The sequence below is a fragment of the Petromyzon marinus genome, chromosome 24, assembly GCF_048934315.1.
Source record: "Petromyzon marinus isolate PM22_M1 ecotype Great Lakes invasive population chromosome 24, UKy_Petmar_22M1.pri1.0, whole genome shotgun sequence".
Classification (NCBI taxonomy): Eukaryota; Metazoa; Chordata; class Hyperoartia; order Petromyzontiformes; family Petromyzontidae; genus Petromyzon; species Petromyzon marinus.
In genome coordinates, this window is record NC_133690.1 from 14,958,690 (window position 1) to 14,976,076 (window position 17,387).

The 17,387-nt window shown below is 45.9% G+C and overlaps 1 protein-coding gene and 1 long non-coding RNA gene across 5 annotated transcripts in view; one reads left to right on the top strand and one right to left on the bottom strand.

Moving 5' to 3' along the window:
- The window catches only part of LOC116945589 (bile acid receptor-like), a 92,490-nt gene extending 77,006 nt beyond the window's left edge, over positions 1 to 15,484 (bottom strand). The window contains exons 1-2 of one of the 4 annotated variants that reach the window (XM_076069429.1): positions 14,989 to 15,484; positions 3,644 to 3,756 (exon numbers count right to left, since the gene is read on the bottom strand). In XM_076069429.1, the coding sequence (XP_075925544.1) occupies positions 3,644 to 3,707 (64 nt within the window). In that variant the 5' untranslated portion in view covers positions 3,708 to 3,756; positions 14,989 to 15,484. Of the gene's footprint in view, positions 1 to 3,643; positions 3,799 to 3,842; positions 3,995 to 14,988 lie in introns of those variants that run through there. The other 3 variants (XM_032960047.2, XM_032960049.2, XM_032960050.2) reach the window with 3 other exon arrangements.
- Positions 3,711 to 5,432, top strand: LOC142928915 (uncharacterized). Its single transcript, XR_012945220.1, has 3 exons — positions 3,711 to 3,800; positions 3,913 to 3,962; positions 5,336 to 5,432. It is a non-coding gene; the product is annotated as an uncharacterized LOC142928915 (long non-coding RNA).
- Positions 15,485 to 17,387: the final 1,903 nt, after the last annotated feature.

Consider the following 17,387-nt stretch of genomic DNA (forward strand, 5'->3'; position numbering starts at 1 on the left):
CCATGGCCCTGCTTCAGAGTAGACGCACTTACTGTCAAATTTGATCCTCAATGGCTCCCCCCTCACTCACTGTGCCACTATTTAGAGCACTGCATCATTAATGTCAAAACTAACACAGCATTTCAATTCTACGAGCCCTTTATTTGTGATCCAATTATCCCATCTTGGATGAACCTGTACCATTAGCACCGCTGTGGGGTCATGTTTACCTTCGTGCTCATTGAAGAATGAATCAATCTCATTTGCACACAGGCATTCCCACTCTTCCTTCCCAAATTGATTCTTATTCCCATTCTTTTTGCGAAGCTCGTCCACCAACTATATCTCGAGTGTAAAAACAGCTCGGCTCAATGTTCCCGTTGTTTAAGAACCCTGGGTATGCCTTTTTTACAAGAGCTCTTTAACATATGGAGTGGCCATGTCAAGACAGGGAGGATTGTAACATCGCAACCTGTGTGTGACTAGACTGATCACCTTTGTTACGCAAGTTCGTGCCACTCATCTGCAACGCCGTGTACTCTGGCTCTGAAGCAAGTTTAGTATGCGAACTTTGGGGAAAGCGACGATGCGAGGGATATTCCAACGTTGAGCAGTGGGAGGAAAATAAGTGGAAAGCGACGTGTATGCGACATGCAGTGTGGCGGATGATCGCATGTTGGATGTGACTAAGCAATCGGAGAAGCAATGAGTGAAATTGTGAAGGCGTCGTGGACACATTAACCATGATATCAGCGATAGAAGAGTGGACAAGGAGGCAACTGACCACCGTGTATGTGTGTGCGGTGGTGGGGCACCAGCGGTTAGCGCGCTGCGCTACGAACCCGGCTACCCCAGTTCGAATCCCGTTCACGGCAGCAAACACCAGTGACCATTATCTAAATCCAGTCCTGGGCCTCCCCTAGATCGACTCAGCCTCAAACGAGTACCTGGCGCGATGTGTAAACATTCCCACTCCAATAGGCACAGCAGGTACTGTGCCTGGGGCCTATGAAAACTAAAGGGTCTAAGAAAAAATATTTTACCATGGTTTTCTAACTTTGCCTGAAATAGCAGCCAAATAGCCTTAGTCCCTGACACTTCATAAATGAACATCAGTTGCCATAGTCAACGTGTTGCCATAGTCAACGTGTTGACTACAGGGCAAGTGATATGCAGTCGTTTTTGACAACATTTAGTATTTTAGAAAAAAGAAATATTTATTTAATTAATTTTGCCACTTAATTTGTTGCCTCATCGTTTACATTTCTTTGCAGTGGTAACAAGTCGTTGACTCGTTGTAAGTGAGGCTTACTACACCTAAAATAACAGTCTAAAGAATCCTTCAGCTTAAAGGAAAGTCAAGCAACATGGCGCTTGCCATGTGGTCGTCCTGTCAGAACATTGAAATTTGTTATCGATGAAAATCAACGGCACCATTTTAAAGCTGCGTCATCCGACATGGTAATCATAGTACAAAAAAAAACAATTTGGCGAAGACATTTTGCCTGTAATATTTTTAGGCTTACCTAGTATTTTTTCTTTCAACAATTTCAAATTAAATCTGCTCATCTGCGCCGCAGGGCACCGACTAAATAGTGAACGTATCAGCAGTAACGACATCGGTCCAGAGGCTGGATGAAGTGGCGCGTGAAACAAGTGGAGTGACAGCGGAGGGAGTAACACGGGGCAGCAGTAGCAGTAATTTCAAAATGTCTAACACGTAGGATTTCGCGACCAATATCACCCATTATAGAGGTTTTTTGGGTTAGATCGCGTAAATATATAAAAGTGTGCTGTACTAGAGACGAATTGGCATACTCTTTGGTTCTATTGGGTAAAGTCACGTAGGTGAAAATAAAATAATAAAAAATCACGACGTTTCGGCCACAACACAAGCGGCCTTCATCAGGTGAAGGGACGAGACTGTCTGGAGGACAGCGCTGGAGTGGAAGAAGCCACGCTTAGATCACGACCTTTAAGCTGTGTGAGAAGAAAAAGACCAAGCGTCTTGACAAAGGAATTAGCATATAATTTAGCATTGAAATGGCTCATTGAAATAGCTAAGTTAAAGTATACACATCCGCAGAGGTACCCCTTGACAAAGGAATTAGCGCTGGAGTGGAAGAAGCCACGCTTAGATCACGACCTTTAAGCTGTGTGAGAAGAAAAAGACCAAGCGCCTTGACAAAGGAATTAGCATATAATTTAGCATTGAAATGGCTCATTGAAATAGCTAAGTTAAAGTATACACATCCGCAGAGGTACCCCTTGACAAAGGAATTAGCATCGAATTTAGCATTGAAATAGCTGAGTGATTAGCTTGTAACTGGTCACAGAAATAGCATACTCTTTGGTTCTATTGGGTAAAGTCACGTAGGTGAAAATAAAATAACAAAAAATCACGACGTTTCGGCCACAACACAAGCAGCCTTCATCAGGTGAAGGGACGAGACTGTCTGGAGGACAGCGCTGGAGTGGAAGAAGCCATGCTTAGATCACGACCTTTAAGCTGTGTGAGAAGAAAAAGACCAAGCGTCTTGACAAAGGAATTAGCATATAATTTAGCATTGAAATGGCTCATTGAAATAGCTAAGTTAAAGTATACACATCCGCAGAGGTACCCCTTGACAAAGGAATTAGCGCTGGAGTGGAAGAAGCCACGCTTAGATCACGACCTTTAAGCTGTGTGAGAAGAAAAAGACCAAGCGCCTTGACAAAGGAATTAGCATATAATTTAGCATTGAAATGGCTCATTGAAATAGCTAAGTTAAAGTATACACATCCGCAGAGGTACCCCTTGACAAAGGAATTAGCATCGAATTTAGCATTGAAATAGCTGAGTGATTAGCTTGTAACTGGTCACAGAAATAGCTATGTTAAAGTTAGAGCATATACATTCACCGAGGCACCTAGTACTCATCAAACAGGAGAATTTAGCGAAACACAACCACGCTCAGACATCGGACCTGTGTGCGAGCAAACAAGGTGTTCTGACAAAGAAATTAGCACTATCCTCCAGACAGTCTCGTCCCTTCACCTGATGAAGGCCGCTTGTGTTGTGGCCGAAACGTCGTGATTTTTTGTTATTTTATTTTCACCTACGTGACTTTACCCAATAGAACCAAAGAGTATGGATCCTAGCAGTCACGAAAGCTTTAAATCTAGAAACGAATTGGCATGTTCGTTGGCTGTGTCAGGTGGTGGCGGGTTTTAACGACACATTTATATATTTACGCGACTTAACCCGAAACACCTCTATTGTGCAGAAAGTTATCACTGAAGGAGTGGCAGCGGCGATATCAACATTGAGCAGCAGCAGCAGCAACTGCAGAAAGCTATCACTTGAGGCCGACGAAACAGAAGTGCCTAGGGCTACCAGTACCTTAATCCGGCACTGGCCCCGGGTGTGGTGCTGGCACATTCACACCCCCTCGTGTGCCACCCTGCCATCCTTCACAGGTGCTGCTCGCTAACAGCACTTATCCCAAAAGTCTGTTGAGGCTATCCGGGGGGATCTTTGTCTTTGCGGTGGCGAACAATAATTGAACAGTGCCCGTCAGAAGCACTGAAGAGCACAAAAAGCAGCGAGATCTGTGCGACACGCAGCCAGACCCTTCGAGGGCAGAGGCTGTGGCGAAAGTCAGCTCAACTCGGACTCACTCACCGAACATAGAGGCATTTTCGAAGGATGATCGTGCCCCCTCGGATGACTCTCCAACGTCAGACATTTTCAATTCTGCGCCTGAGAAGACAGTCACACACAAAGCGGCGCCGCCGCTGCAGAGAAGAACCGAGATTCACTCGCCCACCATCACTGACTGGTACGTAGCAATGAAAGAGAAACATAATAATGCGACGCTTACAGACCAGACAAACCGCCGGGCCAAGAATGAATCACTCGCTTTGGCTCCTTTTTTTTTTGTTACCGCACAGATGGTGGAATGAGAAGCGAGCGAGCCAATATGCAAGGCAAAGGAGTTCACGTAAGGAGAGTGGTTTGAGCAACACGCGTGTGCGTGTGTGAGTGAGCGTATCTTTGTGTGTGTGTGTGTGTCTTGCCTTTCCCGGAGATAACGACTGACAGCAAATTATATAAACTCTGTCGAGCCACATGGGCAGATTTGTTATTATTATAGGTTCCCATAACACGCCAAAGATTTACCAGCGCTTGCAAAAAGGATATACACTCTGGGGCATTGATGTTTATATCTACACAACGTGCATATGTATGCTTTGCTATTGAATGTATAATTCTCATTGTCTTTAGATGCCGCAGCGTCTAGATTGGAGGTCATTTGTCAATCCACTGCTGCGTTAAGGCTTCCTCGTGCTGTCGAGGTTCTTGTTGGACGATACTTTACGACGCTGGTTCGTGTGAGTTTTGTGACGGAGAGGATAAGGGGACTGGTTCAGATATCACACATCACTGATGTTATCCATGGGAATCAACCTTTATATCTCTGCGCTCTTAGCGTATTGCGCTATCTATTTGCACCCTGGCAGATTTACATGCGATATGAAAACACATTGTGCGATTCTATTTGTCCTGAGCCAGTGATAGAAATTCCAAAATATTTAGGACAGGGAACAGCTGACCCCTAAAACAACCTCTACTTTTTTTGTATCGTAAAAAATGTTTTCCCATAATACTGCATTTTCCATCGCAGCCTCATATGCCAAAAAAACCCCACTACACAACATTGACCTTTGACCCATTTTAAAAGGTGGACTGCATCTCTGTTGTGCGAGGCATTGCAGTAATCACACGTGGCTCTCTGCTTTGCAAAGAATGCCATTCTACCATTCACTAAGCGATCATTAGAAAAAATACCGCGCAGTGCAGTACTTGTGCGCGTGCAGATTTATCCTGTACCATTAAGAAAAGCTCCAAACAGTGCTGATTGAGCGTGCAAAATAAGAAAAAAAAGTCTCTGGCTTGTGGCTCACTGGCAAATGCACTAGTTTTTTTTTTAAACAAACAACGAGTGATAGATACAGATGCCAGTGCTGGCCTCCTCCAGCCTGTTTTAGCACAGACGGGCATTTTTTGCAAGATGCCTGCTTAGGCATTAAGCAGAACAGCAGAAAGCATCCACGTCACTGGTCACCTCTCGCCCCACGTAGCCTGGAATATTTACGTTGGGTCAAGAGTTTATGTATTTAACTTGGCGTTTTTTTGTAACTGTATATTTTATCTCTGTATTTTTTGTATTCGTGTTTAATGTTACTACTGTATATGCAATGGAAAGGTATTTATATGTCCGCCGTTTTTTTAATATTTAATCTTTTTGATAGACTGCGCATTGAGTATTGTAAAATGCTGTCTCAAAAATCTTACTCTGCCTTCTCTGTTTAGGGCAAGGGTGGGGAACGTCCGGCCCGCGGGCCGTACAAGACCCGCGAAATCATTTGGTGTGGCCCTGCCAAGGCAACCGCAGGCGGGACTCGAAATTCAATAAATCTAGGAGCAAACCTGGAAAAGCAGTTGCGAGTAGCAACATCATCAATACCAGCTAACATCACACGCCTCACCAAAGAGAAGCAGTTCCAGCCATCACATTAGGGGTGAGTTAATTAAATGTTTGACCAAATACAAGAGGCTAATTTTTAAGTTCATAATTTTGTATGGCCCGCGAATTATGTTATAATTATCCAAATGGCCCTTGGCAGAAAAAAGGTTTCCCACCCCTGGTTTAGAGCATGGCCATTGTTCAATTAGAAAATAGTAGGTTATTTACTTGAAATTCATTCATATCAGGATTTGCTAACGAGCAAAGCAATCATGCATTTTCAGCTTGACAGTACACCGTACAATGTATACGCGTCGAATTAAAATCATTGAACCCACGTGAAAATCTGAGCGGTCAACTTCTGACACTTCAATTCAGCTCGATAAATTCTGCTTAAACAAAAAAAACGCACCTAAGCCTCGGCGAAGCGTGACCAAAGCCGGCCCCTCAATTTCAAAATCAACGAGCGCGCTCACGCAAGCCACGGGTGTGTTTTTTTGGGTTTGCAAGACATTAGGAGCAAAACGCCGCGGAATGCAATGAGGACCATCGCTGTGCGCGCATCCTCAACAGAGCTTTCGCGTGACATTTTGCAGAATTCGTCCGTTTTTTTGCGAGCGCCCGTTGCCGAGGCAATAATCTTGAATCGTTTGTTTGCCCCCCGCCTCCCCCCTTTTTTGTTATTTCTCCTCGAGAAATGAGAAATGCAAGGGGACACTTCACGGCGCTTTGTATTCTTCTGAAAGGGAGACACGTGTGTGTGCGCGTGTGTGTGCGTGTATGCGCGCGTGTGTGTGCGTATGTGTGTGCGTATGCATGTTGTGCACCGCTGCCTTGGCAATGGCTGTGCACAAATGGAGTTGGAGCTCCTCTGTTGTAGGAACATCACTTTATTATGCCGGGATAATGGGTGTCCCGTGTGTCTGCGCGTCCTTGATGCCTTGCGTTGTAAGAGCAGGCTTCAGGGTTTTATTTATTTATCTTTGAAACACGCGACACTGGCAAAGACGCGATACACATTGTGTCGCGCACACGGAGATGCGAGCGAGACCTTTTAGGCAGCCTGGCACAAACGATGTGCGTACATTATGTTCAACTTCTTTCGCACCGTACGTAGCCAACCGTACTAATCGGAGGTGCAACAAACTAAACACTAAAGCAGTTCTAAAGAAATGAGTTTTATTTGAAGGATATATTCACATATGTACACTATATTCTGAAAACATTACCACCACCATCATTCATTAACACCACCGTATGGAATAAATACAGAAACTATACTGTATATAGTAACGTGCTGTTATAGGCAATTTGACCTCTTCAAAGCAAGATGAAAAATCACCACTCCCAAAAAATGTGTTTTGCAATGAACGCATACAACAGATACACGATATCAGTCCTGCACTAAGCGACGTTGTTGCTTATGCAAATGCTAATATTTAATGGAATTGGCAAACATCTGAATCCATGACCCCTCCTGAAAAAAAGGAGTCTTCAAATTCACTTAGGCATTGTTGGTTAAACAAAACGCTGCATGAAAAGAGATTTTCACGAATGAGTTTGCATAGCTCCGTCAATCCACTGCTGGACAAAAACTATCCCCCCCATGCTACGCATCATTGTACCCACCGGTTCAATGTTAATGCGCCATGATATTGAGGGACTGTGTGTAGTCCTGGTGTGGTCTGGGTCTATTTGCTGCCTTGCCCAAGCTTGCAATGTGTTGAAAAATCGACAGCAATTGATGTACTTATGCAATTAGTTCTACTTATTTATCGTGACTTGCTTAACCTTTCCTCTATTTGCACTCCTATCGGTTTTATTTTATATTGTTTGTTGTTGTAACTTGCTGACATCTGTGAAAAAGAGCATCTTAGCTCCTCGGATTCTTCCTTCAGTCTAAATCAAGATTCTACTTCTGACGTTGGTGTGTTTGACCTCACTCCATCACACTGCTCACTGCGCATCCGGGTTCGGTTTGTGCAATTTCACGTGTATGTGGCTAACCTATTTCATCCCAAAATTCGCTCTATGAGGTTTGAAGTCACTCGACATGCGGCTATGCGGTCGGATGCGGGGCATTGTATGTGTGTGTATACTGTCAGCCAATCATCTCAGTCAGTCGACCCGTGGCACCTTGGCCTGCCCCGCGACCAGTACCGGATTAAGCTAGTGCGGGGCCTGTAGTATATTTTATGAAGGGGCCCTAGAAAAACACGGATTTTTTTTACTTGCAGATTAAAGTAATTTTATTTTTTCATTTGCTATACAGCCAGATAATACGACAAATCTCTAACCTTAAACACCCAGTCGTTCATAAAAGTTGAAGGCAGTATAGTACTATAGTAATAGAGCGAGTGCAGAATCACTAAACCGGAATTGATAGCTTCAAAGCATTTAGCACGGGGCCCTTGTAAGTGTGGGGCCCGTAGCATATGTAGCTACTTTCGCTACTCGGATAATCCGGCACTGCCCGTGATCTCCTGCCAGCTGGCGTTCGACACTTGACGCGTCCTCAAAGTGCACATAACCTGGCACAAGCGCCGTGATGAAGTGACCGCCACTTCGTGGCGAATGGCGGCTGTTGTTGTTTGCCCTACTCGGCAGGCAGCTGTCTCCTCGTGCGGATTCCCTTTTGTGCGCCCTTTGTTTAGGACGCATCTACTACTCCGACGACAACGTAGAGCGAGGGAGAACCCGTACCAAGAATGTCACTCGCACACCGATGTTAGCCGTGTCCAGGAAATTAACTCGGAATCACTGGGTTCACAGCACAATTCGCTTACCGCTGCGCCAACCACTCCAGCAATTGTCCTTGTTGCCAGATTAGCGCATGCATGATGAAACGAATAATGTTTTTAATGAAGCAATGTGTGTTAATGACAACCACATTTTCACATAGAAGTTGTTTTTAAATCTATTTACCACTTAGATGCTCAAGAGATCTTGGCGTCAAGTTTAAGGTTATAGCTGTGCAGTTTGAACTGGATTTGTTTTAAAATAATTATACCGTATTTCATATCTTTATTCACGCAGTTATTACAGTTGTTGAGATTATTTAACATTTCATTAACGTAGGAAATGTGACTCTGTGTATATTCATGTATTTGTGTGCATCCACTTGCACTCGTGTTTAACAAAGCGATCGAGACGATGGATCCAGCGGGCCGTGGTTCTTCTGATCGACAGGCAAGCGTCAGGTTATTTTGAGAACTCAACTCCGATCGAAGCCACCACCTAAGGTTCATTCTGCCTGCTTATCCCCTGAAAGTCAATACTCATCACGCAAAATCAAAACCCGAAAACTATTTCATGAAATTGCATTAACACTCAATTGTCTGCTCTTGCTAATGGACGGTAACCGATTCACGTTGCTTTAATAGCCCCCCCCCCCCTTCCAAAAAGAACCGATTGGACACAATGCTTTGAATTAATTGCACAAATTTGCAAAAGTAGAATTTCGGCGGCCTGTGACTCCTTTTTCTAGGTCCTGCGGTGGAGGGCTTCTCAGCGCCTCGCCCCCATCGCCCCCACTGATGTCCTCTTCTCCACCCCCCCCCCCCCCCCCCACCATGTGTGCAGACACTACTGACTCTAATGTATGTAGGGTGTGTAGGTGTATATATATGCCTACAAAATAAATGTATTCATTGGGGGGGGGGATTGATGTTTTGGGGGGTTGTGTGCAGATCGACAATGTTTGTAAACTTGTTGGATCAACTTTTTACCCCCACATGTTGGGAGGGGTCCACTTTCTATAACTTTTTGATTCAGGCCTTCTGAAAGGCTCTCATAATTTAGTTGACGGACAAACGGAACGTCGGGCTTCTATAATAGATCCACACTGAAGCCCTTACACGTATTCGTGGTGTTTTTGTGTGTGTAAAGCTGCCTGATTTGAAGGCGCAGTTAAAGACTGCGTGAACAAATGATGACATTTGCAGCAGAATAGGACCAAGAGATCTAGGCAAATGTGTCTTTGTGTATACACGTGCGTACGTATGTGTGCAAGGGCATTAATGCGTGTGTGCGTGTCTGCATACACCTCCGATGAGCACGGGTTGGCTACGTACGCTGCGAAAGGATTATGATCTTTATTAATACTGCAGGAATCCGATGAGCTATAAAGCTCTTATTCAGAGTTGTCCAGTAGGGTCAGGTCAGAAAGTTCAATATACACATATGTCGACTCAGCCTCAAATGAGTACCTGGTACGATGTGTAGTAAACCTCGCCACTCTGGAGCCAAAGCGTCGTGCTGGCCACCCACCCCCTCGTATACCGGACCGGCCTTCATAGGTTCCCGCTAAAAGCACTTGCCACAACAGTCTGTTAAGGCTATGCGGTGGGGTCTTTGTCTTTGTATGTGTACGCGGGCACAGCGTGGGCTGCAGAGGAGATGGGCCGATGCGGTCCAGGAGAATGTGGACCTGAGTGGACTTTCCGGTGACTGGTCTCTGTGGAGGAGGCTCCTGACAATGCTACTGGACAGCTGGAGGCAGTCGCCCTTCAGAAACAATGGAAGGCGGAGGAGCGACGCTCACAATAACGAGCGGAGCGCCGGGCGGATAAAATGATGCAAGTTGGTGTAGTTGGGAGCACAGGTAGTCCATCTGCCAGCCATCTCAGTCAACCAATGGCACCTGGGTCTGTGCCGTGGCCTCCTGCCAGCGAGACCTCAATACTTGGCATGGCCTCGAAGTGCGCTTAGCCTGGAACGAGCGCTGTGGTGACATCACCGCCACTTAGTGGCAAATGGCAGCTGTTGTAAACGTGCGTGGCCGCATTCCTTGAATATGGGTGTCGCATCTGCCAGTCACCTCATTCAGTTCATTCAATAACATCAGGATCTGTAACCTGACATTCTGTCAGAGAGCTCTTGCCATGCCATGTTGCCTAAAAGTGAACCTAGCCTGGCACACGCAAAATGGGGTTATCACCACGAATTAATGGGAAGCAGTAACAGTTGTTATTTTTTCGTGTGTGGATATTTTGTTTCACCATTGCAATTTTTTAAAGGTTTTTTGATAAGTATGTCTTAAAAGGGAAATGATTTCAGTTATTCAATAAATTATAGCTTCCATCCCTTTGTAATTATATTGTTGGATCAAGACCGTCATTGGCGGTCTTGATTGCACCACGCCACGCTGGTCAGTGTGTATCAGTAAAGGCGGAGATTCAGGATGTGTTCAGATATCACACATCACTCGTGTGAGCCGCATAGAGCACTTACCCCCCCACCCCCCCGCAGTTATTAATTAAAAACAATCAGCAACGGGTTAGAATAACCACGGGCAATCTGACGATGGCTGAACCGCCTCTGTACAGGTGTCATCGCCTGCTGCAAAGCAGTCCTCAGGGGGTGGTGGGGGTCTGTCTCGACCAGGCCCCCCAGACAAACGAACTGCGTTTACCTTCGGTCACCTTGCTCCGGTCATCGTAAGTGAGAGCAGGCCCTGCACGGCCGATGATTTATAATCACCGTTAACCATCGTGGCCACAAGCCGTGGCCACAAACAATCGTCATTGATCTGACTGAGTCGGCGTGATGGACACAAGATCAGCCGAATTAATTTTAACAATATTTTTTTAAGGCCCGTTTGTCGATTCGTTGCTGGATGAATACATCCGCAACGCCGCGTCTGTCACGTGGGTTTTTTTTTCCCCCAGTGTTCACCACGCTGCTCAGCCGGGGGTTGGTGCATCAGGATCCAGGACCGGTTCAGATATCAGTCGCTCGCCACCGTTGTTGGTCCTGGCCGGGAATCGAACATAGGTCACAGGTTTCATAGCGCAGTGCGTTCATCACTGCGTCACTGCTGCCCCTCGTTGAAGCTACTTCCTGTGGTGATGCGGTTGATAATGGCCAGTGAGACAATATAAATATAGCCATATATATTTAGTAAACATTCATGCCAACATAATTACAACTCAAGCTTGTAAAATTAATAAATATTAACGTGCAAAGCAATTAACACTTTTGCGGTAGCACTGCTCGGAAAAGGCGTATTAGTTTCAACTTCGCATTAAAGTAGAAGTGATAAATGAAATATACTGACATGCAATAATAACACCTCCAATGATTTATTTGAAAATGTAAATACATGCTGTAAGCATGGAAAAAATTGTTATGCTCCCAATTACAATACGGTATACGCAATGTACTGCTTCTAAAAAGTCATTATTTATTTGTATCATCTTACACCTGGTGAGACGGCGCACACGTTTAGCGTAATTCTTTGGAGGAGAGAGTTGATGGATCACGGGAGATCGGAGTAAAGCGAATGGGTTTTCTGGACCCCTTACATACCTTGGACTATTGAGTGTTCGTCACATAGGTGCGCACTGACAGCACTTGCCACAACAGTCTGTTAAGGCTATTCGGGGGATCTTTGTGTTTGTCGCTTCGTACACGTGGGTGTCTCCCGGGTGGTCGGGTTTCCTCCCACACACCCAACGCTCGTTAGTTGAACACGTCGGCTTGTGCGACCAATATTAATCATATCAGTTTTTTGGGTTATGTTGAATAAATATAAATGTGTCGTTAAACCCGTCACCACCCGACAGAGCCAATGAAATGTTATGGGTTTACTATCCAACTACACTGATGTTCTGAACTTGTAACTAATTGGCATGTTTTGTTTCCATGAAAAACCTTACAAATTGGCTGCGTCGGGGCAGTGGCGGATTTAAGGACACATTTATATTTACTCAACACTCGTTAATAGCATTGGGCCAAAATAAATATCGAAAGAAAAAAACCCTTTTGTAACTTCGTGAATTTAGTGTCTGAGACTCAGCGGTGCTGTATAAGTAAATCAACACTGTGAAGCTATATATTTAGTTTATGTTGGAATATTCAGTCACCAATTTAAAGGGGTCGGTTAAAGACAAGGGAGGTGAATTATTGTTTTTGGTCATTGCGTAAGGAATTAAAAAAATGCTCTTTGCGGAGATATGTTCGGCAAACAAAAAATCACTCCTGTATCCTCTGCATTGGCACCAAACCTGAAACATTTGTGTGTGAAATGACAAAGGGCAACCATGGTTACATAAATGACTGTAATGTCGCCATCATGCCAAGGTCTGTCCCGTAAGTGGTCACGGTGTATATTTATGAACACTTGAATGCGGAGATAAAACATTTTTTTATGTAACTTCATTATCGCGTCCTAACGGCACCCATTTACTGTGGCCTTGAAGGCCACGTGATCGGGAGGCTGTGCCCCAACCGTGCCGCGATTGGTCGTTCGTTGCTCAAGCGGTGGAGCTGGGTGTAGTTTCGAAGTGTGTGTACATTTTTTTCAAGGACGTGGCAAACGAATCGAATGTCTGCCGCCAGACAATGTTGTGCGGAGAAATCGACATTTCCGCGCACACGAAGGAAATGCAAACACGCCCATATTTAGAGGCCATTTAACTCTTGTTGAGCACAGTGCACTGTGAACCCGGCGACCCGGGATCGATAGCTGGCCATGGCTAACATCGGTGGCCAGTGATCTACCTGACCAGATCCTCGGAGACCTGAGTTCAATTCTCATCATTGAGCAGAAAAATATCAGACCTGATCCTGGTCCTGCCTTCCCCTTCCCCCCATCCCTTCACCAACCTGCACTGACTAGCGTGGTGAAGTATGGTCAAACAACCCCCAGGCCGAACACGGTATAGGGAGGGTCCTCACCCAACAGTGGGTTGATTGGTTCTGGGCTGTAAATTTATACATAAATAAAAAATATATATTTTAACTTTCAGGTTGTGATAACTGACGTATTAAAGAGATACTTCAACAACAAACGTTGCTCACAGAGTAATGTCACCTGAATTAATCTTCTCCCAAATAAATTAATCCCGCGCCTTCGCGTACAAAGCACGTGAACCAACCTGGGGAAAAAAAACGAGAGGCTTAGAGAGCTCGTCAAGGCTGCGTAGAAAGGTTTGCGGATGAGGGCAACACACAGATTAGAATAGCCAGCCTGGCACACAGCCACGGGGAAATCCACAACGTAGAATTCGAAACCTTTTTTTCGCCGTGCATCGTGAAGCGGCCTTGCGTGTTTGGAATACGGGTGGAAATTGGACGGAGATGCGTGCTCGAAAGTTACCCGTGACAAATCGCATCCCGGAAAGGCGACCCCGTGTGTATTTGTTCTAACAATTGGTCACAACATCCAGAGGAGTGGCACAACGTCGGGATTGCGGTAGATTGTGTCCCCCGTGGAATAAGCGTCACACCTGCGGCAGCTCCCGCCAAGTGTGAAAATAGCATTCGTGATATTTGCCTTTCCAAAGTATGCTAAAGCCATGCATGTATAAATAACATTTTTTTTATTGCCTTGCCATCTATTCTGTTTCCAATAAAATGAATTTCTGACACAGGATACTGGTCAATTGTTTGTTTTATTTTCTAATACTTTTATTTCGGTTGTAATATTCTGGTTTAGTGTCTTTTCTTTCCCTTTTCTCAGAATAGTTTTTAACTTCAAGAGGCGGCTCAGGATGTACGTACGTATGTTGAACTTCTTTCGCACCGGACGTAGCCAACTGTGCCACGGCTGAAATCTTGGGTTCAAATCTGGCTTGTCACATGTGGTGGAGGGAGCTGCTGCCTCGACCCAATCGCCAATGATGACGCGACAAAAAAAAGCCAACAACAAACATGAGCTGGTCGATGAATCCACCACTGGCATGGGTCACCTCGGGCCTCGCACACTGGTGGGGCTTGTGGACCCCCCCCCCTGCTTCTAGACACGTGTCGTCATCCTGTCCGTGCTACCCGCCGACACCAACCCCCGCAGTGACCAGCCGTGGTGAAGTATGGTCAAGTAACAGTCACGAGACGCACGCCATGAGTCGTGGACATGAAGAGTATTTCCCACTCGAATACCACTGGGTCATGCGCACCGCTTTTGGAAGAGTGCACAGGCGTGAATGACACCGAGAGCAAGGAGTTCACAACAACCTAACACCAATTACCACCGCTTCAAGCGCGCTGCGGGAATGACATTGGCAAGTGACAGCCCCAGGCTTTATGAGACAAGTTCGAGAACGAAAATAAATGAGAGCGGACTCAACTTCACGTTTTTTTCAGGTGGCCCAAAAAAAAAAGGTTGTGAATGCTCAGCCACTTACATTAAAACGGGAATTATCCTCGTTGCCATGGGACATGATACCTTTACTCTTTTTGTCTATGCTTTACTGCTCGATGGACCCTGAGAAGTGCGCGTTTATAGACCGCGAGAAAACCTAGTTTGAATTAGTCGCGCAAATACGCACGCAAAGATTCCCGTACGCTCACCGCAAAGACGTCGACGCACTTACAACCACAGTAACCGCCCCCCCACCCCCCCCCCCCCATTTGCAAGTTTACGTTTAATAACAGCTGCGAGCCGAAAACATAAACGCACACGCGCATATATAACAAACACGCAGCTGCCAACTCCGCCGGTGAGTTAAACTTGTGGATGTTGCGACGCGCAACGCCGAGAGCTCGATCGACTCACCGACACGGCGGCTCTCATGCGGGCACGGAGCAAGTTGGTGTCATTCGACGGAATGTGCCTTCGAAATTCTCCGCGGCAAGAAGGAAGAACTCGGGAACCATCGCTCGCCGCTTGCTTTTCACCGTCTTAAAACCGTGGCCGCCCAGTGTCAAGTGCAACCAGCGCAGAGTTCCACGGGGAGGCTGCCGTATTGATTTATATTCTGTATTCCAAAGGTCGCCAGTGAAGTTGCTTCCGTGAAAGAAAAAAAAAGAGAATTTTTCACCGCCGTCAGAGGCACTTTGCGTGGCACGAAATGGCTCACTCAGCCAATGGGTACCCGCGCTGCGGTTTTATGAGCGTGCAGACACGCAGATGCGAAGGCCTGGTTGCCTGATGCTTGCTTTGTTAAAAGTCGTGTTTTTCAAGTCAGTACATACAGAGTAATGCAAAAATCACCTAAACCCGATGATCTTTTAAAACTAGATGCACTTTTAAATCCAGTACTTTTTTGTGTTTAGCTCGTTGTCCTTCCCCCGCACCTCCGATGAGCACGGTTGGCTACGTACGGTGCGAAAGAAGTTCAAAATACATCTGAGTTACGGTTAAAATAAGTTAACGAGTTATGTCTTAACTGGTGCCCAGCTCTGCATTTCCCGTCCTCACCATCTCGCACCGACGCTGGCCAGTGCGAGCTGATCAAAACGTTTAGTAAACCCCTGCTATTTTAATATATACAGGTACATATGTACCTGTACATATTACAACCAGTACTATACCTGGACCGATTGTACCTCATTCACTGCACTTGTATGTCCATGCAATGTTCGTGCAAGAGTGAATTGTGTAGTCAATGGGTTGTGTTCATTATCTTTGTTTTTTTATTTGCTCAGGTTCACGATGTTATCTTTCAAGAGCACAAAGTAAAAGACAAACCACGCCACTGATGTTGGTGTACAATAACCCCCACGTATAAACATAAACATCTGTTTGGGGCAAGTGCTGTTAGTGAGCACCTATTAAGGTCAGCACGGCACGCCCGGCCACGCCTGTTTCCGAATACTGATGTTTACTCATTTTAGGCTGAGCCAATCTAGGTGAGGCCCGGAACGGCTTCAGATATGTCATCACCGACGTTGGCTGTGAACGGGAATTGAACTCTGGCGGCCTGGCGCGTTCGTAGCGCAGAGCTGCCAGCAACCCGCCGCTCCCCAAGCCCAGACACACGCAAAATAAAATTCACGTTATTGCCACTTCCCCTGGGATGGGGCTACTAGCAGAGAGGCAGCGGGGAGTGTGGCAGTCGGGCGGGTGCTGCTGTAGCTTGGAGCGGTGCTGCTCGGCGCTAATTGCCGAGGACAAAGCGAGACGGTTGTCAGCGCGGCGTCTCGTGAGAAGATTTCCGGGCCCCCACGGCTGGAAATTTGATTCTCCGCCAGCCCGACCGAAACACAATTTGCGCCTCGCTCTACTGGTGTGAAGACACTTTAAAAAATATATATATATTTATTTTTTATTTTTCTTGCCGGAGGATGATGATGATGCTGCTGCTGCTGCCAGTCACAGCGGCGCGTCCGTCCAGTGCTGCCGTGGAGTTGTGAATCTCACGCACACGCGCACGGAAGACACGCTGTGTAATGGGCGAACCGGTTTCTTAAACTTACTTTCCACATTGACGCCAGTTTTTTTTAATATATATACGGTAAAGGTGCAGTCCTGCAATTTCTTGCTCAGGTCACTGCTGGCGATAGAGTTTAGACTTATAGGGAGCTCTTGGGAGCCCCGAGGAATAAGTTTGAGTTACCCGCACATTAGCCCGCCGCGTGCGATGTGCCAAGCAGCCAATTGTGGTGCACTCGTTAATAATTCTGCGGACAGAAGTGGAGGGCGTGAATAAACTTTCAATTCACACACACACTAATTGTGACAGTTGGCGCCGGATCAAATAGTGAAAACTCCAACTTCTGATGGCATCTATGCCCAAACTGCACCCGGAGGTGATCACGTGGCTCAGGAGTCAGAACGCTGAGCCAGCGCCAATGAGATGGTGATCACAGTGGCGAGATGTTAATTACCTCGCCTGGTATACAGGATGTCATGGGTGCGATCCTGACCCTGACGCCTGCATACTTGTCGTTTGCATGTTCTCCCCGTGGTGGTCGCGTAGATTTTTTCTCAGGGTCGTCCGCTTTCTTCCTCCACATTTAGAAACACGCGTTTAGAGTGTTTGGCTGCTCTAAATGTCCACGTGATAAGCCGTCACTTCGTTGAGCTGTCATTTGTAACAGCCAGGTCGCTTCTGAGAAAGAGCTACGTAGCTCAGTGGGCCTTACCTGGTAAAATATAAAAAAAGTTTAGAATAGTTAAAAACAACTAGTTTATAACTCAACACATTCGTCAACAACACTGCACTGAATATG